The sequence below is a fragment of the Bubalus bubalis genome, chromosome 22 (genome assembly GCF_019923935.1).
Source record: "Bubalus bubalis isolate 160015118507 breed Murrah chromosome 22, NDDB_SH_1, whole genome shotgun sequence".
Lineage (NCBI taxonomy): Eukaryota > Metazoa > Chordata > Mammalia > Artiodactyla > Bovidae > Bubalus > Bubalus bubalis.
In genome coordinates this window covers 31,376,112-31,400,383 of record NC_059178.1, presented here as the reverse complement: position 1 = coordinate 31,400,383, position 24,272 = coordinate 31,376,112, and the positions used below count along the sequence as shown (strand labels likewise).

The 24,272-nt window shown below is 36.9% G+C and overlaps 1 protein-coding gene across 5 annotated transcripts in view; it reads left to right on the top strand.

Annotated features, from left to right (window-relative positions):
• SS18 (SS18 subunit of BAF chromatin remodeling complex) overlaps positions 1–24,272 on the top strand; it is a 73,674-nt gene that overhangs the window by 6,398 nt on the left and 43,004 nt on the right. For all 5 annotated transcript variants that reach the window (XM_006052281.4, XM_006052282.4, XM_025273499.3 and 2 more), the window contains exon 3: positions 6,067–6,151. In XM_006052281.4, coding sequence (XP_006052343.1) covers positions 6,067–6,151 — 85 coding nt within the window. The remainder of the gene's footprint in view (positions 1–6,066; positions 6,152–24,272) is intronic.

The window sequence follows — 24,272 nt, the reverse complement described above, 5'->3', positions numbered from 1 at the left end:
TTCTCTTTCATGATGTTTACATTATTGAAGAGTACAGGCCAGTTGTGTGGTCTGTCCCTCACTGTGGAGTTTGACTGCTGTTTCTCTTCGATGAGACCCATGTTCACATACTTCTGTCGTCTTCTCGGTGTGTCCGCGGTAGCTGTGTGACCGTGGATTGTTCCAGTATTCATGATAACTTTGGCCACTTTGTTAAGGTGCTGTCACGTCTGCCAAGATTTTTACTATAAAGTTACTATTTTCCGCTTGATAATTCCTACCTATGTTTTGGGGAGATACCTTGAGACACATGTAACACTGTTTCTTAGCCTGTTTCTACATGTTCATTGTAACGTCCACCAGTGATTCTTGGGGCTTCCCTGGTGACTCTGGTAAAGAACCCACCTGCCAATGCAGGAGATGTGGGTTCAGTCTCTGGGTTGGGAAGATCTCCTCGAGAAAGAAATGGCAACCCACTCCAGTATTCTTGTCTGGGAAATCCCTGCCAGCTCCTCAGTCCATGGGGTCGCAAAAGAGTCGAACATGACTTAGTGACTAAACAGCAATAGACTTAGTGACTAAACACCAGTAACAACAACAGTTCTTAAACAGTTACTATTTTGTTGGTTGCCAAAAGGTGACAGAATCTATTTTTCCTTCTACATTGTTTGGAATCCTACTGTAAGGAAGAAATTTCCAAAGCTCTGCTCCCATTCATTCATTCATTGATTTATATCTGAATGGACTTACGGATTTTTAGTGTATCCTCTGGATTATAATTTGTTAGTCTATATATTTTCTTTTTCTAATTGTCCCAAATGCTGGCCACTGGCAGCCCTTCGAGCTGGCTTCTTGATACAGCTCCTATTATTTTTTGAGCATTTACAGAATTTTATTGCATGACAAAATGTTCCAGGCTTATCTTGTACTTTTTTCTGCCCCAGTCTGGAATCGTCCATTTCTCCAGGCCCTCGTTCTTTTTTTGGAAAATAATATTCAGAAATTAAGATCTGAATGCTAGGATATCTTATTTTCTAATCATTTGTGCATTTTGCATTTTATGTCACCACTGCCATTTCTTTTACGTATATTTTCTTTGATGAATCTTGCCTGTTTATATGTGAAAAATGCTTCTAAGATTATTACCAGCGGAGCTACTTCCTTAGCTTAACTGTGGCTGATCATCAGTTGTCAGGAGATCACTACCTCAAGTCGGCTGTGGAATAGTAACAGCCATGAGGCACTGATGAGAATACTCGTTTTCACTTGGGGCTTGTTTCTTTTTACTGCCTTCATCCAGCACCTCTGCCGGTCCACATTCCCCACCCTCCCCCAAGCCCCCGGTAACCACGAATCTAACCTCTTTTTCTGTGCGTTTGTTTTCGAAGCACAACTGACTTATAACACTATGTTAGTTCCTGGTGCACAGCATAGTGATTTGATCCTTCTGTACGTTACAAAGTGATCACCACACCTGTGACTTTTTAAAATGCCAGGCAGAGCCGAGGGCGTAGGGTTGGTTCAGTTTCCTATAGGCCTTGGCAGTAAGTGACGGGGATAAGACGTGTTCAGATCTAGAACCCTCTTTTCCAACTTGTTGGCAAAAGTTCATCCTGTCTTATTCTTTATATTCTCAGCATTTTCGTGCATATTGTCATTTTCCTCTTTCTTGGCCTATTGGCATAGACCTCATTTATTCACATAGATGTATCTGGTATAAGTGAGGCCTAAATTGATTTAGGTAGAATCTTAAATTCTGCCCTTTCTCTTGTATTTAATTTCATTCTTAGAGTTTTCCAGGTACTCTTTATTTCTCAAGTTTTCAGAATTGGTTTAGGAGTGAAGAGAAAAAAAATCTCTCCTCTCAATGTTAATAAATGTTCTTGTTTCTCACAGGAGGAGAAGCGAAAGGAAAATAAAGACAAACGTCAATGACAACCATTTGGGAATTGACAGTTCAATTTTAATTAAACAGTTCCTTAAGATGTGATAACTGCCTCAAGCAGAGTTTTTTATAAATAAAAAATAACTTTATTTTTATGAACACAGTATATGCATTGTAGAAAATTAGGAAACACGGATATATAAAATTTAGAGAATGAACACCATATTCTCATCACCCAAAGATTTTTTACTGATTACATCAACTCCATGGATGGTAGGCTGCTAGGCTCTTCTGCCCTTGGAATTTTCCAGGCTGGAATACTGGAGTGAGTTGCCATTTCCTACTTCAAGGGATCTCCTGATCCAGGGATCAAACCTGTATCTATTGTGTCTCCTCTTTGGCAAGAGGATCCTTTACCACTAGAACCACCTGGGAAGCTCTGTTTGTGTGTATTACTCTTTCCTTAGCTACATACATACATTCATTCACACAGTCATATAAGCCAGTGCATCACTGTGGAGCACGTACACCCAGCTCCTCTTCGCTTGAAATTCTGACAACGTACATGTAAGAATATATTATTGCTCTCTTGTGGTGTTTGGTTTGAGCATTTTCTAAATGATTCCATATATTTGCTTAAATCAGCCCTTTTTTTTTTTCAGGATGATTGCATCTATTTCAGAATGTGTTATAAACAATTCTCAAATGAAAAATTTGTGTTCATCATAATATAAATGAATTTTGTTTAAAATCTCTAGTTATGAAGATAACTTTTATTCTGTACATTGTATTCCTATTAACCTATAAATATGTCTTCATAGCTTCTAGGTAAAGATGTCTTTTTCAAAATGAAATCTCATGATTTTTGATTCATTTTATAATTATGTCAGTAAATTCAATAGTGGTTATTTAACTTTTTTCAGGGTAATTGATATAGTGGCTCTTAGTGGAATCTTTGGGAAGTGAACTGCCTCACATTTAATAGGTTAATAATTAAGGGTATTTGGAAATACCTGCCGGTATTTATTAGGCAGTTACCATCATCAAATATAAGATGTTGAATATGTTTTATATCTGCCCTTTGTTTATTTAGTTTTCTTATATAAAATATACTGCTTTAGAAATTATAAGCATATACATTAAAAACTGCTTCAGTGATAAATTAGCAGTATTTATAGAATAAAAAAAGTTTCTCAGAAGAATATTTGTAGAATAGAGAATAAGCTTATTTGATGAGTACTGTAAGAAGAATGCAGTTTTACCAGAAAGAAAACCTAATGAAGTTACTTACAAAAGACCCATTAACATTTTTCATTTTTACCTCTCCCCTTACATTAGATAAAAAGATTTGGCTGTTGGGACGGCTGTAGCAATTTGACTTGTGTTCTGTCAGATTGAATTGATTAACATTGTATCAGCATTCATTTCCTCCTTATGATGATTGTTCTGTAGTTATGTAAGGGAATATCCTTATTTTTGGGAAACTGACAATGTAGTATTAGGAGTGATGAGTATTATGTCAGTAACTGACTCTCAGATGGCTTTGGAAAAAAGTGTGTAGTTGCATGCATATGTATGTTGATTTGTGTGTTTAGAGATAGTGTGAGACAAATGCAAAATGCTGACAGTTAGGGAGTGTGGGAGAGAGATATTTGGGAGTTCTTCATACTATTCTTGAATTTGGGATTATTTCAAGATTAAAAATTAAGATTTGAAAGTTAGGGAAATGTTTTAAAATATTTGATAAAAGGTGCTGTATTTGAAGTTATTTAGAACTGCAAGCACTTTATAGATCCACTCTGACTGCCAGTATTTTATAAATGGGGCCTTAAGAGTGTGGCAGATTAAATAGTTTAGTACTGATTTACTGAGTACCAGTAACCATGACTACAGTTTTTCTTCAAGGGTCATAAGTAAGCCATAGTTCTTAGTAACGTTGGCATTTTTGTTTTTGATAGGGCAGTCAGCAAATCTCATATCTGAGTATGTGTATTAGAGCCTTACCAGTACTCAGAAAAAGAGGAGAACTTGAAGGAGTAGCCTTTGAAATGCATTATATGTTCTAATTAAAAATGGCTGGTTGGTTTTTTAAAAATGGCAAGATTGTGGAACCCTGCACCTTAAATTCCATTTAAGATCCCTACGGAATAATGAAGTAGTTCCAGCTGGTGGTGCCTGTCAGTACTATTTGAAGAATTTCAGTGGCATAATTATGAATTACGAATAACTGAAAAATATCATTTCTTGGTCCTTGTTTGTATAAGGGTCATTGTAACAATATCACGTGTGATTGAGCAGCACAGTGTATAATATATGTGAGGAGGAAACGTAAAGAACCTGTAGGCTTGTTTTTAAACAATAAAAAATAGTAACAAAGGGAAACAAACCTTGGGAAGTGTTAGGTATGTCTTACCTCCACGGTGGTGATATTTTCACAGGTGTTCATGTATGTCCAAACATCAAATGGTGCATATAATATGTGAAGTTCTTTATAAATATCAGTTATAACTCAATAAATCTAAAAAAAACAAGCAAACTACAAAAGCATAATCTTGTTAGTTAAGAAACTTCAAGTTCAGTGAGAAATAAGTTTTGTTCCCCACTAAATAAGAAAAAAGTGATGAAACCAGTTTTTCTAACAGGAAAAAGAGTTTACTAGTTTTTCTAACAGCAAAGAATTTGCTAGGATTTATGGTGTCTGTTTTAGAAAATTACTGCATTTGGGATCTGCATTAGAAGGCTTTAGCAGAATAAAGGTGTTTTTTTACTTATTTCATAATTTTTATTTACTGTTTATTAGTAAATGAAATTCTACAAAAATAACGATCTGATGCAGATTTTAAGTTTGTATTTTGTGTGTTTACCAACACTAGTAATTGAATCACTGCTAATTTCAGTCTGGTTTCATTGGAATTAATTTTTAAAATTATGAAGAGAGGCTTAGCAAAAATTATTCACAAGTAAATAAAATAGCAATAAACTTGTTTAACCACTTCACACCAATAACGAGAGTTTGCTTTATTTTTTAACATTAATTTGTAATGGTGTTGGTGTCCTGTTCTTTACTCCATCTCAGTGCTTTAGCTTGTAACTTTTTTTTGGTAATTCAGTTCAGTTGCTCAGTCATGTCCGACTCTTTGTGACCCCATGAACCGCACCACACCAGGCCTCCCTGTCCATCACCAACTGCCGGAGTTTACCCAAACTCATGTCCGTTGAGTTGGTGATGCCATACAACCATCTCATCCTCTGTCGTCCCCTTCTTCTCCTGCCTTCAGTCTTTCCCAGCATCAAGGTCTTTTCAAATGAGTCCGTTCTTCACATCAGGTGGCCAAAGTATTGCAGTTTCAGCTTCAACATCAGTCCTTCCAAATGAATATTCAGGACAGATTTCCTTTAGGATGGACTGGTTGGATCTCCTTGCAGTCCAAGGGACTTTCAAGAGCCTTCTCCAACACCACATTTCAAAAGCACCCATTCTTTGGTGCTCAGCTTTCTTTATAGTCCAACTTTACTACTGGAAAAACCATAGCCTTGATGAGACGGACCTTTGTTAGCAAAGTAGTGTCTCTGCTTTTTAATTGGAGACACCTATTTATTGTCTTCTCGGAGAAGGCAATGGCAACCCACTGCAGTAGTCTTGCCTGGAGAATCCCATGGTTGGAGGAGCCTGGTGGGCTGCAGTCCATGGGGTCGCTAAGAATCGGACACGACTGAGCAACTTCACTTTCACTTTTCACTTTCATGCATTGGAGAAGGAAATGGCAACCCACTCCAGTATTCTTGCCTGGAGAATCCCAGGGACGGGGGAGCCTGCTGGGCTGCCGTCTATGGGGTCGCACAGAGTCGGACACGACTGAAGCAACTTAGCAGCAGCAGCAGCAGAAACCTTTCTAAACCTCAATTTCTTCATCTATAAAATGGAGAAAATAAGAACCTTTACCTCCTAGTGTTGGTTTGATGTTTAAGTATATAAAGCGTGTTTAAGTATCTAGCATATGACGAGAGCCCTATGTTTATTTTTGTCTTTGAATGTACTTATTAGCAGTTATTTTGCAGAAGAACTAGGAAAAAATTGAAGTGCTGCTGATGTTCATGTAACAGATCTCTTACAAAAAACTTGAGAAATAGAATGCTGTTTGTGTGTAAACAGATAGGAAGAAAATTATTTTTTAATATTGACATTTGTTTTGTTTTAATAGGTATCAACAGATGTTGCATACCAACTTGGTCTACCTTGCTACAATAGCAGATTCTAATCAGAACATGCAGTCTCTCTTACCAGCAGTAAGTACCTTTAAAATAGTGGGAAGTGTAGATAATTTTTGTATTGTTCTGTACAGAAGAACCGATTTTTGTTGAGTGATTCTGAGATTTGTTTAGGAAATCCTGCCCTCCTCTGAGAACATGTAAAATTCGTTTACATGATCTATTAGCTTTAATCTTTTGCCTTCATATTTAATTTGAATTAATTCAGCTAGAATTGATTCGCTGCCCAAGGAAGTTACATCTATCCATCTATTCATTCACCCATCCACCTACCTATTTATTCATTTATTTTGATGTGTAATCACACAAATTATTTAGGAACAGATCTGTAATATTTTAAAGCAAATCCCTATCCATCATGTATGTAATTTAATATGCATCTCTAGCAGATAAGTACTGATATCCCACGTAACAAACTTAGCCGGAATCTCTTAATGTCTTATAATAATTAGGATGTTTTCAATTTTCCCCAGTTATATAAAAATAATTTGAATGTTTTGCTGGTTGTTTGCCACAGAATCCAAACAAGGCCCGCTCTTTGCTTTGGTTGATCTGTGTCTTAGGTCTTTTTTAACATGTATCAGTTTTTTTCATTCTCCATTTACTTACTGAAGAAAGAGGGTCACTTATTTTGTAGAATTTCTCACATTCTGGATTTGGCTGTTGGTAGCCTCATGATCCTTTAACATGTTCCTTCATCTCATTTCTATTTCCTCTGAATTGGCAATTTATAGATGTAGAGGCTCAACTATAATTAGATTTAGTTTTATGTTGAATATTTCATTGATTGTGCCATGTGAGTGTTGCTGTTGTATCTCGTTTGGAGGAACATATTCTGTTGTCCCATTTTTAGTGATGTTAAGATTGATCAGTGCTCACAGTTGATACCAGTTCTATCAGACCGTAATAAAGTTCCTCATCTACCTTTCAGTTAATGGGTTTATCAGTCATTGGTGCTCTTTGGTTGGGTCCGTTGTTTCCTAGGATCTAAGAGTGATAAATTTCTCATTTTACAGTTCCTCCTGCATTGTACTTCTTCTAAAAAGGAAAACTTCAGCAAATATTTGGTTATCTTGAAATAGAGTTCCTATAGGAAAGTCATGATAAAGTCTTGATTCTATTCTTTATCAATTTTTTAATCAATTTATCAGTTTTCAGAATAACAAGTTGGTCTGTGGCAACTTGCAAAGGATGACCAAGGATTTTGTCTTTGTTTTTATTATTATCTGAACTTACACATTTCTATATTTTTAACACGTTTAAATCCATTGAGACACTGTGATGCTCAAGTTTTCTCACCTTTGGTTGGTGGAAATCCCTTCCTTTGGCGTCTGTGTCCTGCTGACATGATTCCAGTATTCTTGTAGAGCTTATTTGCTTTAGAATTTGTGAGAGAGATCAGACTGACTATATTTCTGCCCCAGAACTATTCTGCCCCAGCTGTTTTTTCAGCTAGCCTTTTTTTCTGTGGGAGTTGATATTTAGAGACCACAATTTGGATGTTTGGGGCATTTGTTATTAAGTTTGAGTTTGGTTGTTGTTTAGTCACTAAGTTGTGCCTGACTCTTTGTGACCCCCTGCAGCCCACCAGGCTATCTTGTCCTTCACTATGTCAGAGTTTGCTCAAACTCATGTCCATTGAATTGGTGATGCCATCCAACCATCTCATCCTCTGTTGCCCCCTTCTCCTCCTGCCCTCAGTCTTTCCCAGCATCAGGGTCTTTTCCAATGAGTTGGCTCTTTGCATTAGGTGGCCAAAATATTGGAGCTTCAGCATCAGTCCTTCCAATGAATGTTTGGAGCATTTTCAGTGGACAGAGGTAGTAAGCATGTTTTTTATTTTTAAAAATAAAGAAAATATTAGTGATATTTTTCATCTCAGGAAAGGTTTTTCTTTTTAACTTAATTAATTTTGTATATTAGTGTCTCTTTCTAAAAATCTTGATAGCAACTTTATAGTCATTTGTTTACTTGGTACTACTATATATTAACATAATTTCACCATAGCAATATCAGGGTTGCCACTAACAATAATAGGCTTGTCCTTAAGATATATCTCACTAAGGGTATATAATGAATAAATTTTGTTTTGAATCTGAAATAAGGTGATTTTTTTACCATAATGTTGATTACCAGCTAGTATAAGGAATTGGTTTGATTTCATTTGTTTCCAGGTAGATAATTCTCTTGCAGCATTATCTATTGGGAAAACAAAGCAAAATATCTTTTCTCTACTTCTGTATGCTGCTGCTGCTGCTGCTAAGTTGCTTCAGTCGTGTCCGACTCTGTGTGAGCCTGTAGACGGCAGCCCACTAGGCTCCCCCATCCCTGGGATTCTCCAGGCAAGAACACTGGAGTGGGTTGCCATTTCCTTCTCCAAAGCGTGAAAGTGAAAGTGAAGTCGCTCAGTTGTGTCCGACTCTTAGGGATCCCATGGGCTGCAGTCCACCAGGCTCCTCCATCCATGGGATTTTCCAGGCAAGAGTACTGGAGTGGGGTTCCATTGCCTTCTCTGTCCAGGCTCACTGCTGCTGCTGCTGCTAAGTCGCTTCAGTCGTGTCCAACTCTGCGAGACCCCATAGATGGCAGCCCACCAGACTCCTCTGTCCCTGGGATTCTCCAGGCAAGAATACTGGAGTGGGTTGCCATTTCCTTCTCCAGTGCATTCATGCATGCTAAGTCACTTCAGTCATGTCTGACTCTGTGCGACCCAATGTACATCAGCCCACCACTGTCCACAGGATTCTCTAGGCAAGAATACTGGAGTGGCTTGCCATTTCCTTCTCCACGCATAGTCAAGACTTGTAATAAGTCTTGATGTATATTAGAGAAGTTCTTTACTTCTTCCTTATGTTCCTTTTTTTTTTTTTTCCAAGACTATCCTGGGTACTGGTCCTTTGCATTTCCTTATACACTTAAACTTATCAGTGTGTTCACTATAATCATTCCATTGTGATTTTCACTGAGATGACTTTGACTGTCAATCAGTTTGGGGAGAATTGATGTCTCTGGAATACTGAGTCTTTCAAATCATAATCATTGCATATATTTTGATTTATTTAGCCCTTTACTCCCTGTCAATGAAGTTTTGTGATTTTTCTGGAGAGGATTTACACACCTCTCTTTGGATCTGTTGCTAAGTACGTTGTCTTTTTAAGGCAATTTTAAAATGGAATCTTTGTGTTTTTTTGTTTTATTTTGTAACTGTGATTGCTTTTTACATAGAAACGCAATTGGTTTTGAATCCAATTGTTCAGTTCTCATCTCTAATAATTTTTCTGTGGATACTTTCGTTTTCTCTATTCACTGCTATATCATTTGTGAATAATGAGTTTTGTTCTTTTCTTGCCAGTCCTTACACCTTTTATTTATTTCTTTTGCCTTACTTCTCTGGCTAGGACCTCCAGTACGTTCCTGAGTAGAAGTGGTGACAGGACATCTTAATCTTGTTCCTGATCACAAAGGGAAAGCTTTCACTGTTTAACCATTCCCTATGATGTTCCCTGTAGTTTTTTGGTAGATACCTTTAATCAGATTAAGGAAGTTCCCTTCTGTTTCTTTTGTGCCAAGAGTTTATATATTGAATGGATGTTAAATTTTATTAAATACTTTTATTGCATCTAATGAGAGGATCATAGTTTTCTCTTTAATCTGCTATTTACTTTATTATTTATTTACAGATTAATAACTTAATCTGTTATTTCTCTTTAATCTGATTTACTTCTTATTGTTCAGTCTTGAATTTTTTAGTAATTAACCTACTTTTTCATGACCTACTTGGTCATGGTCTTTTTAAAAAAATTGTAGTTTGTTGAATTTTTGATCAAGATTTTTATGTGTGTTCATGAGTGTAATTGCCTTTTAGCTTTCCTTTCTTATAATGCCTTTGTCTCTCTTTTGTTTTGAGGTTATGCTGTCTTTATAAAATGAGCTGCAGAATTTTCCCACTTTTTCTTATCTGGAAGAATTTGCATAATATAGCTATTTCCTAGATGATTGGTATAATTCTTTAGAAAAGCCATCTGGATCTGGAGTTTTCTTTGTGAGAAGACATTTATTTACCTGCTCAATTTCTTTATGGTTATAGGACATTTTATGCATTTCTATATTTTATGAGATACCTATTTCAGTAAATTGTGCTTTTTAGCATTTTATCTAAAATTTCAAATTTATTGATAATAAAGTTTGTAGAATAATCCTAACATCTGTTAGGGTTTTGTAGAATTTTCCTAACGTCTGTAGGATCTGTAGTGATAGTTTCTTTTTTTTAATCCTCATTGTAGTTTATTTGTGACTTCTCGTTAAAAATCTTTTTTAATCACAGTTGCCAAGTATTTATTGTATTTTTTCTCTTAATCTTTTTAAAGAATCAGTGTTTGTCTTTGATCTTTCCCTGTTGCATTGTTTGTCAAACTCTGTTCTCAGAACTGCATTATATGTAAACATTACTGGACACTCTGAGGAGTTTCATATGTTATATATATGATGTATTTATTTTATTTTACTTACTATACTACTATTTTATTTTACTTACTATACTACTATTCATTTAAAATAAATAATATTAAACTCATTGCATGTTAATATAAATAAGATTCTTTAAAGAAAAAACAACTATATCTTTGAGAACTAATTTAGTGAAGTAAATGATACTGTTTAATAATTTTGCAAATTTCTTTTGAATGTCTGGCTTAATAGAAAACATCTGTATTTTCATATTTACTTCTGAATTCGATCTAGCATAATATGTTTTGGTTGTTTCCCACACAAATAGGAAGTTTGTAAAGGGAAGAATATTTTTAGCCTTTTCAGATTGTTGTGAATAATCTGATAGTATAGCACATCTCAGCAGGTGGTGTTTTTTTTTAAAGGTTAGTTGCAGTCTGGAAGCTGTAATTTTATCAGTACATTTATCTTACTCCGCTACCTTAAAGTTCGTTGGTCTCTCTTGCACTTTTGGAGGATCTTTTACTTATGCAAGATTTCAGAACATCATGATTTGCTCATTTGGAAAATAATAAATTCACTTAGTTCTGCACATTTTCTAAATACTGATATGTTTCATTATGTGATACCAAAAACCACATTTGTTGAAATTACTGCCAGTCTTATCAGAAAAGTCTCTTATATATTGGGATGCTGTCAAGCTCAAGATAGAAAATATGTTTGCCAAATTCCCATTTCTTCCTTGAAAAGTCAAGGATCATTGGCAGTGTGATCTTTGGCAACAAGTACTGCCAGTTGTTTTCCAGGCTCACTGTGTCCAGTTTTGAGGAAATGTCTGCCTGGATAAGTGTAATTTGTCTAGAAATTGTTCTTTGAAGTAAAGTTGGTGTTCCATGAAGGGAAGTGAAAGTGTTAGTCGCTCAGTTGTGTCTGACTCTTTGTGACCCCATGGACTGTAACTGACCAGCCTCCTCGGTCCGTGAATTCTCCAGTCAAGAGTACTGGAGTGGGTTGCCATTCCCTTTCCCAGGGGATCTTCCCAACCCAGAAATTGAACCTGGATCTCCTGTGTTGCAGGCAGATTCTTTACCATGTGAGTCACAGATGTTCCATGAAAAAACGAACCCCAGTATTCCATGAAAACAGTGCCTAAATCAGCAAGCAGCTCAGTCACAAAGTGTTTTCATTTCACTTTGATTTGTGGCAGATATGTTTATTATTTTCTCATTTTGTCATCACATGGAGTATTTAACTGACATGGAGAATTTAATAAATGAATAATTTTTACTGCTTTATCAAGGACATTCTTAAGTGAAAGAGACTTTATTTTACTGCCAGTCTGTGACAGTCAATAATACAATGATTTAAGTAGAGTTTGATGCCTTGATATAAGCCTGCATCTGTTATGTCCACTTTTGCTGTTGCACCATGATGTTATAAATACCAACATAGCCTAAAAGGCAAACATCATCTTAGTACTATTATGGAAATAGTTTTGACCTTTTGGATTTCCTAAAAGAATTCTTGAGAACCAGACTCTGTGATATTACTCTTTTGTCTGTTTTTGGCTATGGCTCGTTTCTGATCTTACTTATTGTTTCATTTTATTTTCTTTCACTGTATCTTGCTGTTCTTTTTCTGAGTTTTAAGATGAATGCTGGCTTCCTGAGGTTTAATCCTTCCATACTCATTTATGCATTTGAGGGCATAAATTTCTGTCGAATTAGTTCTTTGGTGTAGCATATTCATACTTATTCAGTTCCACATATTTTATAATTTCCATTGTTATTTCTTCTTTGTACATAGGTAGGTAAATATATTTCTTAGTTTGCAAGCAGGGAGATTTTATTGTTTCTTTTTCTTAATGGTTTCTGACTTCATTGCATTGTGGGTAGTTAACGCTTCATTTCAGTTCTTGGGAATTCTTTGAGATTTGTTTTATGGTCCAACATATGGTCAGTTTTTACAAAAGTTCCATGTATTCGTTAGCCCCTGAGTGCAGAGTCCTTTATATGTTGACTGTTTCAAGTGTGTTAATCTTGTTTGAATCTTCTATTACTGATTTTTTTTTAACGTTTCATTTTTGTGTTTGTTCTATCAGCTACTGAGAGGTGTGTGTTTAAAATGTCCAAGTATAGTTATAGATTGACTGTTTTCCCTTGCAAAGTTTTAAGATTTTATCACACCTAGGCACTGTTAGTGGGTGCTTATATGTTTAGAAATGTTACAGCTTTCTGATTCTTTGTAACATGTGTCATTATGAAGTATTCCTCCTTGTCGCTAATTATGCTTTTGGTCTTAATATCTACTTGTCTGGTTTTTGTGTAGCTCAGTCCGCTTTCTTTAGCATTTTCATGTTGTATCTAGCTTTCCATTTCTTTGTGCTAGAGATACCTGTTCTATGAATAATATGTAAACTTTAAAAAAAAAATCCAATCTAACAATCTTTGTTATTTACTTGAAACATTAAATCCGTTTATAGTGAACATAATTGCTCATATATATGGGTTTAAACCTACCATCATATAAACCTACCATACAAACACGTTGTGTTTGTCTCATCTGTTTATATTCCTTTTTTCTGTTCTTTCTGTCTGGATAATTTTTTTGTTATTCCTTTTACTTTATGCTCGTTTTTATATACTTACATGCTTGCTATTCTTTTACTATATAGGTTACTATACAGTTAATTCAAGAACCCTCAGATACTGTATTTCTATTCATTTTCTCAATGACTTATCTGTTGTTACACATTTTAAATCTGTGACTGTTTACTCACAAGTGATTATTACTTTTTTTTAAAGTTAGTATTCGTTAGAATTATTATTGTTGCCAATTCTGATGCCTTTCATTCCTCCCTTCATTTTCAGCCTTTTTTCTCAAATCATTTCTTTTTTTCCTTCTAAAAGAACATATTTGAACATTTCCTTTTAGCACTGGTTTGGTGGTGGCAAATACCTTCAGGTCTTTTTTTTTGTATATGTGAGCTGAAATTTTTCTTTTTTTTTTTTTTTTTACTATCATTCTTATAAGATGCTTTTGCCAGGGACAGATTTTAGGTTGGCATATGAGTACATTAAATTAATAATTCTGTTGTTTTCTGGCCTTTATATTGACAGCTGTGTCGATGTAAACGTTTTTACTTTGAAGGCAGTTTGACTGTTTGTGTTGAAGAGTTTTGCTTTGTCTAGAGGTTTTTGCAGTTTTACTGTGATCTCTCTAGGTGTTGTATTTATCTTCTTTCTTTTTATTTATCCTGCTTGGTGTTTTGTTGAGATTTCTGAAGTCTGTGGATTGAAATCTTTGATCAGTTTTGGGAAATTCTCAACCAGCTTTCTGTCCTGCCTGTTGTGCCCACAGCAAATGTAGCCCCAGATATGGGCCCATGTCTCTGCATTTTTTTTCTTCTGGAGCTTGGCCTGTACATTTTTAATTGCTTTGCCTGTTCTTCTATGTCATGAAAAATATTTTTCAAACATTTTCTCCAGCTTTTTTGTTGTCTACCGGGGAGGATTTGAATGACCTCCTCTGCCATCACCCTATGTGATTCCTTTAAGTATTAGAATAGAATTCTATTTTGCTATCCATAGTATATTAATTATTTTTTATGGCTTCTCAGATATGCCTGTTTCACTGGAGAGAGAACACACTTGCAGAAGGACTTCTAAGTACTGGGTCCTTTGAGTACTGTATTTCATCCTCAGAATTCTTTAAAATATTGGTCCCATTTCATGGTTGAAGAAACTGAGTCTCAGGATGATTCGGGTGTCTTGGTAAGTGGTAACATGACCCTTGAACCCACACCTTACTGAAAGCAGTTTATGCATTACATCAGTCAGTCATGTTACTACTAGGATGGAATGGAAATAAAAGTTTGACCCCTTTGCTCTTAAGTTTGTGTATCAGGGTAGGAGTTGGCTAGATTTTTCTATAGCTTGAATTGAATCTAAATTTTACAACCTGCAGTGACTTGATTGTTCTGTTGTGTTGTTAGGTAAATGAATGCCTTAATCACTTTTGTTTCTTTTTTGTCTAGCATTGTTCTTGTCCTTAGGTGTTAAATTTGTAAAGAACATGTTAAATGAATGAGTCTGCTTATAGTCTGGGGACTATACTGTGGATTTAAGATGTAGGCTAAGAATTTCGCTTATTGTCACCATGGTGGCCTATGGTGATTTTTTTCTTTTCTCCTGTTCTAGTACACCTGAAAGATATAACACTTTTCTGATCATGTTCTTGTCAAAACAGTAACACATTACAGGATTCTTAAGTCAGGGCATTGAGTGTGGAGAGGGGACATTCTCCCCCAGGCTGTTACCGGAATCCTGTGGGTGGCTGGGGAGTGAGCAGTGTGCACGGTGTTCTCAGGTGATCCTGTTACCCCTTCCGTATCCCTTTGGCCCAACTAGTGGAGAGTCTCTGTAACTTATGATACTGTGCAATTCTGAATTTTGTCAGTTTGTCTTGATTTGAAATATTGTCTTCATAGAATATGGAAATATCTTAAAGTCTTCAGTTCAGTTCAGTCACTCGGTCATGTCCGACTCTTTGCGACCCCATGAATCGCAGCACGCCAGGCCTCCCTGTCCATCACCAACTCCCGGAGTTCACTCAGACTCACGTCCATCAAGTTGGTGATGCCATCCAGCCATCTCATCCTCTGTTGTCCCCTTCTCCTCCTGCCCCCAATCCCTCCCAGCATCAGAGTCTTTTCCAATGAGTCAACTCTTCGCATGAGGTGGCCAAAGTACTGGAGTTTCAGCTTTAGCATCATTCCTTCCAAAGAAATCCCAGGGCTGATCTCCTTCAGAATGGACAGGTTGGATCTCCTTGCAGTCCAAGGGACTCTCAAGAGTCTTCTCCAACACCACAGTTCAAAAGCATCAATTCTTCGGCACGCAGCTTTCTTCACAGTCCAACTCTCACATCCATACATGACCACTGGAAAAACCATAGCCTTGACTAGACGGACCTTTGTTGGCAAAGTAGCGTCTCTGCTTTTGAATATGCTATCTAGGTTGGTCATAACTTTCCTTCCAAGGAGTAAGCGTCTTTTTATTTTATGGCTGCAATCACCATCTGCAGTGATTTTGGAGCCCAGAAAAATAAAGTCTGACACTGTTCCACTGTTTCCCCATCTATTTCCCATGAAGTGATGGGACCGGATGCTATGATCTTTGTTTTCTGAATGTTGAGTTTTAAGCCAACTTTTTCACTCTCCTCTTTCACTTTCATCAAGAGGCTTTTTAGTTCCTCTTCACTTTCTGCCATAAGGGTGGTGTCATCTGCATATCTGAGGTTATTGATATTTCTCCTGGCAATGTTGATTCCAGCTTGTGTTTCTTCCAGGGCAGCGTTTCTCACGATGTACTCTGCATATAAGTTAAATAAGCAGGGTGACAAAATACAGCCTTGACGTACTCCTTTTCCTATTTGGGACCAGTCTGTTGTTCCATGTCCAGTTCTAACTGTTGCTTCCTGACCTGCATGTAGGTTTCTCAAGAGGCAGGTCAGGTGGTCTGGTATTCCCATCTCTTTCAGAATTTTCCACAGTTTATTGTGATCCACACAGTCAAAGGCTTTGGCATAGTCAATAAAGCAGAAATAGATGGTTTTCTGGAATTCGCTTGCTTTTTCCATGATCCAGCGGATGTTGGCAATTTGATCTCGGGTTCCTCTGCCTTTTCTAAAACCAGCTTGAACATCTGGAAGTTCACGGTTCACGTATTGCTGAAGCCTGGCTTGGAGAATTTTGAGCATTACTTTGCTAGTGTGTGAAATGAGTGCAATTGGGCGGTAGTTTGAGCACTCTTTGGCATTGCCTTTCTTTGGGATTGGAATGAAAACTGACCTTTTCCAGTCCTGTGGCCACTGCTGAGTTTTCCAAATTTGCTGGCATATTGAGTGCAGCACTTTCACGGCATCATCTTTCAGGATTTGAAATAGCTCAACTGGAATTCCATCACCTCCACTAGCTTTGTCTGTAGTGATGCTTTCTAAGGCCCACTTGACTTCACATTCCAGGATGTCTGGCTCTAGGTGAGTGATCACACCTTCATAATTATCTTGGTCGTGAAGCTCTTTTTTGTACAGTTCTTCTGTGTATTCTTGGCACCTCTTCTTAATATCTTCTGCTTCTGTTAGGTCCATACCATTTCTGTCCTTTATCGAGCCCATCTTTGCATGAAATGTTCCCTTGGTATCTCTTATTTTCTTGAAGAGATCTCTAGTCTTTCCCATTCTGTTGTTTTCCTCTATTTCTTTGCATTGATCGCTGAGGAAGGCTTTCTTATCTCTCCTTGCTATTCTTTGGAACTCTGCATTCAGATGCTTCTGTCTTTCCTTTTCTCCTTTGCTTTTTGCTTCTCTTCTTTTCACAGCTATTTGTGAGGCCTCCTCAGACAGCCATTTTGCTTTTTTGCATTTCTTTTCCATGGGGATGGTCTTGATCCCTGTCTCCTGTACAGTGTCATGAACCTCTGTCCATAGTTCATCGGGCACTCTGTCTATCAGATCTAGGCCCTTAAATGTATTTCTCCCTTCCCCTGTATAATCATAAGGGATTTGACGTCCCTTATTCTCTCTAGCTTTTATGGAGAACCCAACAGTGTAGGTTCATAGCACGCATCTTGAGATTTAGTTACTCATTTCTCTTGCCCATCCTCAGGAAAGTAGTAATTATTGAGAAGCCAATGTGGTAAAATGTAGCTTACCATAGAAATTCATTAAGCTACCGCAGAATTTTCTGATTCAGAATTTACCATTTACTAGTCCATTCTCACCTTTTGCTCAGTTATACACTTTACTGAATTTTTTGCAATTTTTAATAATAGCATTTATATTTTTCCCTGTAGATCAGATAGGACAGTAAAAATTATTATTGTTTGTATTCAAGGCAGATATTATTTTACCATCACCTAGTTAAGAACTATCACATTGGAAAGACAGATTTCATTACAAACCTACGATTATTTCAGATTCATTTAACACAGAGGCACCATTTTACATATTTTGCTAAAGAATATAGATATTGCCATTTGTGTACTTTGAAATAAAAAATTTCCTTCTTAATACTGGTCAAAGTTTTATTTGAAGTCTGTTTGTGACCAAATTTTCATTTTAAAAAATGAGTATTTTGAAGCTTAAGTTGTTTGAAAAGCAACATTAGCAAAGGAGGAGGGGTTTTAGAGAAACTAGAAATAAATCAATCCTCATAGTAAGGGGAGCAACAGAGAGTTGGACCAATAAAGAAAAGTGGGGCTAGAGAGGGGAAAAATCAGCTGCAAGGGAAGCAGTTGGATTAGAGATGAAATAGGAAGAATGGTGAATTTGGGAAAACTGAAATAGCAGAATACATATCACCAATTGGCAAAAAGGGATAGAATATACTAGTTACTAACTGTAGAGTGAGAAATTTTGACCCTGAAAGAAGACTCTATGTTTTAGGGTGATTTTACTCATGTTTTCCAGAATGAAGTTTTTCACTTTTTTTAACTGGTTGTAGGAATGGGAAATGTGCCCATACTTATATGTAAGCTCAACTCTCAGTTTTTAATCACCCCCTCAAAGAGGGATTATGTGTTTATAGTAATATTTCATGTATCTGAAACTAGGCCAGATCTAGCAAGCCTCTTCTGTTTGAATGAAAGTCAAGAATTAAAAGACCAGGAATAAATGGAAAAAGACCAAAAAAGGAGAAAGACGACTTACAAAGTCAGTGTACTAACCATTAGGCATTTTACTCCTTAGTCTGGGTCCTGGGTATTCTTTTCTTGTTTCAAATGCATTGTAAGTTTCTAACAGAAACTATTCTTAATTTTATATATGTTTTAACAGTTTGATTTTTCAATTTTAAGCCCATAACCAAAAAGCAGCAAATCACAAATCAGAACTCAGAGAATGTAGTCTGTGGACAGGCTTATTTAAAAGCAGTGTGCCTGACATCTGAGGTGACATTGAAAGAGCCCAAATATTTATACAAAGTTGGCATTGTTCAAAGTGCACACTATTCTGACTCCATTTAGTATGTGTATATAGGGTCCTGTCTACCTTATGATGTTGGAGGCATCACTGGAATATTGGTTTTCAGAGTTGGTATTTACTTTCTACAACAACAGTGGGCTTCCCTGGTGGCTCAGATGGTAAAGACTCTGACTGCAATGCAGGAACCCTGGGTTCAATACCTGGGTCAGGAAGATCCCCTGGAGGAGGGCATGGTAACACACTCCAGTATTCTTGCTTGGAGAATCCCATGGACAGAGGAGCCTGGTGGGCTATATAGTCCATGGGGTCGCAAAGAGTTGGACATGGCTGAGCAACTTTCACTTTCAATTACTATTGATTTAGAAAAGAATTATGAGAGAACAGTTTAAATTTTAAAAAGCTTTTATCTATTGATTTAATTTTTCTTTGGGAAGAACTTGGGGAGAAAATAGTCTTTTTTATTGTGGCAGTTCATTTTGAAGACATACAGTCTGGAAATATTTCTACAGAATTAAAGTTTTAGAGCTGAAAGGAACTAGGATAGTCATATAGTCTAGTGTTTATTTATCTTGGCTGCACATTTTAAAAGCTTTTCAGTTGATTCTATTGTATAACTAGGAATTGAGGATTTTATATTGCTATGTATTTTGAATGGGATATCCAATGACGCTTGAGGATATGTAAAACTTCGGAAAAATATGATTACTTTTTCTATAGTATCTACCTTCATTTGATATATACTGTGACCACTTTACAATATGAGAATTTACAATTACTCCATGATTCTATTACATGGAGAACTAAATGAAACAATTCAGGGTGTCCAGTATGTAGGAGGTACTCAGTAAATATTGATGGTGATGAAAATGAAGGTAGTATGCAATTGGAACATACACATGGAAAGAGAATTCAGATTTGGGAGTGTTTGAAAGAAGATTGGCTGGATTCAGTTACTGAATACCTATCCAGGATAAGGGAAGGAGTTTGGAGACTTAACTGATATTCATGCCATTCACTGAGTTTGAGTGTGTGTGCATTTAATTTTAAAAGAAGGCTGAAAGTTGATTGGAATTGATTGTCTTGGCTTTTCACTTAATTCATTATGAGCATTAAGTTTTAAAAAGAATCTCTAATTTAACCAGGTAATGTTAGGTATTCGGAGAAGGCAATGGCACCCCACTCCAGTACTTTTGCCTGGAAAATCCCATGGACGGAGGAGCCTGGTAGGCTGCAGTCCATGGGGTCGCTAAGAGTTGGACATGACTGTACAATTTCACTTTCACTTTTCACTTTCATGCATTGGAGAAGGCAATGGCAACCCACTCCAGTATTCTTGCCTGGAGAATCCCAGGGACGGGGGAGCCTGGTAGGCTGCCGTCTATGAGGTCACACAGAGTCGGACACGACTGAAGTGACTTAGCATAGCAGTGTTAGGTATTAAAGATAATTTTTGTTTAATCTATTTTCTGTACAAAAAAAGAAAAGTCTTAAATTATTACTAAAAATCAGCTTAGAGAAAGTAGCCTTACACTTCATATGTTGTTTTTTTATTTCCTAAATTGCATTTTTGGAGGATGCCACACTTTAGTCTGAGTTAGCGCTGGGCACTCGATTAGCCTTTCCTTAGACAAGTGTCAGTAAAGCGATCATATATTTGTCTTCAGGTCAGTGACCATGTTGGCAGGGCGCTCATTAGTTACGATGTTTCACTGACTGAAGTTTGATATTATAGGATTTGCTGTTTACAAAATTAGCTGTTTGCAGGTGTGATCCAAGTGAAATGAAGGAACACATGGTTAGAGCTGTGGAATATTTTAAAGATTAGCAAGTTCTGTTTCATTTATAAATTTCAGCTTAATTTTTAGCACAGATAATAATACTTTGATGTTGTTAGAACATTAAGGACTGCAGAAAGCTATACAAAACCCATCTCCAACTTGTCTTCTTGCTGTGTTTTATGCAAATAAAAGCCAATGTAAATACATACTTTCCTCTTCTTTTCTATGCAAGTAGAACCATGCTGTACATACTGTCCTATTAGTTTGTTTTTTTTTTTTTTTGAATGAAAGCGTTTAAAATTTTATTTAGATTTATGGTACGGCCTTTTCTTCAATATTGGCATCTTTTCAGAGTGTTTCAGAATGTTTTAAGTGTTTGATGAACATGATCATGTTTATTTGGTCAGTGTGATAATGGTGAAGCTTGTGTTCTTTAACTTCTGTGAGTTCTCTTTGTTTGCTTTTCTAGCTACTCAGCTCCTTATCTTTTTACCTGCCCATGAAATGCTGATGATCTATCCTTGAACATTTTTTTTTTTACTATACACACCCATTCTGGGAGATTTCACTCACATTCCTGGTTTTTTTATATTCTTGACTTGAAGTTCCCCCTCCGTATTATTGGGCTTCCCTTGTGGCTCAGCTGGTAAAGAATCCGCCTGCAATGCGGGAGACCTGGGTTTGATCCCTGGGTTGGAAAGATTCCCCTGGAGAAGGGAAAGGCTACCCACTCCAGTATTCTGGCCTGGAGAAGTCCTTGGACTGTATAGTCCGTGGGGTCAAAAAGAGTCAGACATAACTGAGCGACTTTCACTTTCACTTTCTCCATATTCTTGGCTCCCAAATAGGTATCTTCTTGCCCAGGTGTGCACCGTGAATCTGGCTTCCATTTGGCATACCCAGTTTGAATATTCCTCACCACATGATGTGGGCGAAACTCATCTCTCTCAAGTTTCCTCTGTTCCCTGCTGTTAAAGGGGGAAAAAAAGTGCGCAGCCTGTATTTTCGTATTTCCTGTCTCAAGTGAGTAGTATAAACACTGAGTTCTTTCACTGAGAAACATAGTGATCATCTCAGACTACTCCCTTTTCTTTCACCAGCCACAGCTGTCTTCTTTCTCTTCTACCTTAATAAGTGCTGCAAAATAAAAGGTGTCTAATTAAGACATTTTGGTATTAAAAACAGAGCAAGACTGCAGGTGAAATGGTCTTTTGAAATGTCTATCTGTATTTTATATGCCAGAGCGTTCTATAAATGAAATTAAAGACAACAGTAATTCTGCAGTATAATTACATGCTATTTTAGAAGTATGTATATTTCAAGTACATTTGAAACATAATAGAAGTGATTAGTTCTTCTGTTGAGGATTAGAGAAGGTTTCATAAAGGAGGTAACCGTGCATTTCATAGAGAATTAATTTATGGGAACACATTTCTCTACGCTAATACAGGGAGCATTTTGTCAACATTGTTGCCTGTCTTGTCTTTTCAGACTCCTAGGAAAAATCATGATAGCCATTTGCTGGATAGCATGAATGAGGAATCGAGGAGACCTTCCTAAACTGTTTCAGATATGTGTAAAACTCATTTTGGGAGACTGGTTTTAGGACTAGGAAGTAAGACAAATAATGATATGAATGGGGCTTTTGTATCCAGTCTTGGTTGATTCATCAAGACTCTTATGTGTATCTAAGGGTCATCTCTTTATCAGTTTTTAGAAATATTTATATGTGTATATGTATCTATCTGTATATGTAAAATATATGTAGCCTGTTTTGAATAATTTCCTTTTAATCTGTTTCTTTATGTCACTTGATTGCCTCCTTTGGGGAACTATTTAATGACAGTTACACTAATGATATTTATACAGGTCAAAGATCATTAAACTAAAATTTGTATTTTTTAGTTTCTTAAAATACTCTAAAGAAATAGTGAAGATATTTTATAGTTAGAATTATTTTTAGTTTTATAGCAAATTGTTTAAATTTGATGGCTTCTTCATTTTTTCCCTAAGTATTAGATGCCTACTGTGTGTTAGGCAATAGTTAATTACTTTACCAAAACACAAATACTCCTGCTCTTTTGGATTTTATGTTGTACCAAGCAAGGCAGGCGTGATAAATAATTAAATCATGTTGCCTGTTAGGAGATAGAAAGAGCTAAGGAAAGGAAAACAAATAGGAGAGGAAGAGGTGTATTGGAAATACTGGAAGCTGGGATGGAGTTTATAATATGAAATTAGAGTGGTCAGGGTAGACCTCTTTGAGAAGGTGAAGTCTGAGCTAAGACCTGAGAAAGTGTTTTAGGCAGAGGAAACAAGCAGTGGAAAGCTCCTGAAGTGAGAATGTGCCTGGCTTGTTCAAGGGACAACGGGAAGGTTGTTGTGGCTGGAACAGAATAAGGTAAGGAAGGTGTGTGAACAGAGCCTAATAGCAGGCTGTTGTAAGGACTTTGTTTTTCTCTCTGAAACCAGAAGCTCATGGAGGATTTTGAGCCAGAGAGTGGATTGATGTTTAACAAGTTCATTCTGATTACTTTGTGGAGAATTTACTATATTGATGTTTAACAAGTTCATTCTGATTACTTTGTGGAGAATTTACCATGGAGAAGTGTGGGTCGAAGCAGGGAGTCCTCAAGGAGGCTTTTGCAGTAATCATGAGCATGCGTGGTGATGGTGGCTTGTACTAGGGTGGTAGCAGAGGAGTTGGCAGTAGAAGTCAAATTGTGGGTTTGTTTTGAAGGTAGAGCCCAAAGGATATGTTGAAAGTTGGATGTAGGAGGCAGTATGTAAGAAGAGGTGTAAAGGGTGCCCCTGTTGGTTTTCAGCAGAGCAACTGGACGATGAAATTGCCATCAGCTGATAGATAGTGTTGGATAAAGGGATTTGAGGCTGAGGCCGAGATGTCAGGGACTCAGTGTTGTAGATTTTAAGTTGGAGTGTCTAATAGATTTCCAAATGGAGGTGTGGAGTTGAGTAGGCAATTTTGACAATCAAAAATCATGATCCCACCAGGCTTCTCTGTCCATGGGCATTCTCCATGTAAGAATACTGGAGTGGATTGCCATTCCCTCTCCCCTGGGGGGGATCTTCCCAACCCAGGGATCAAACCCAGGTCTCCTGCATTGCAGGTGGATTCTTTACCTGAACCACCAGGGAAACCCCAGTTTTTCATAACAATTATTTATTGAGTACCTCTATTTGATAGTTCAGATGGTAAAGAATATGCCCACATTGCCAGAGACCGAGGTTGGATCCCTGGGTCGGGAAGATAAGGAAATGGCAACCCGCTCCAGTATTCTTGCCTGGAGAATCCCATGGAAAGAGGAGCCTGTCGGGCTGCAGTCCATAGGCTTATAAAGAGTCGGACACGACTGAACAATAAACATTTCACTTCTATTTGATACTAGATGATTCGGGGCTACAGTGATAAGCAAATACAATTATGGGCTCAGTCCTTACAGAAATTAACATATAGTTTGGTAGACAGATGTTAAGTAATTATGCAAACATTTTTAGTAACAGTTGCAAATGCTATGAAGGAAGGGCATCTAGGACTAAGGGGGCAGATAATGGGGCCTGATGACCCTGAGGGTGAGGGAAGGCTTTCTTGAGAAAATGACGGTGGAGCTATAATTTATATAGAATAAAATTCATTCATTTAAATTGTATAGGTGGATGAATTTTGACTAATCCTTGTGACCACCGCTACAGGCAGGATATAGAATAATGCTGTCATTCCAAAAAAGTTCTCTGATGCCTGTTTTTTGCCCACTTTCAACTGGGTTGTCTTTTAAATTGATTTGTAGGGGTTCTTCCTATATTCTAGATACAAATCTTTTACTGACTATGTATATTGCAAATACTTTCTTCCAGTTTACAAATTACCTTTTTATTCTCTTTATGGTGTCTTTGGATGAACAGTTTCTAATTTA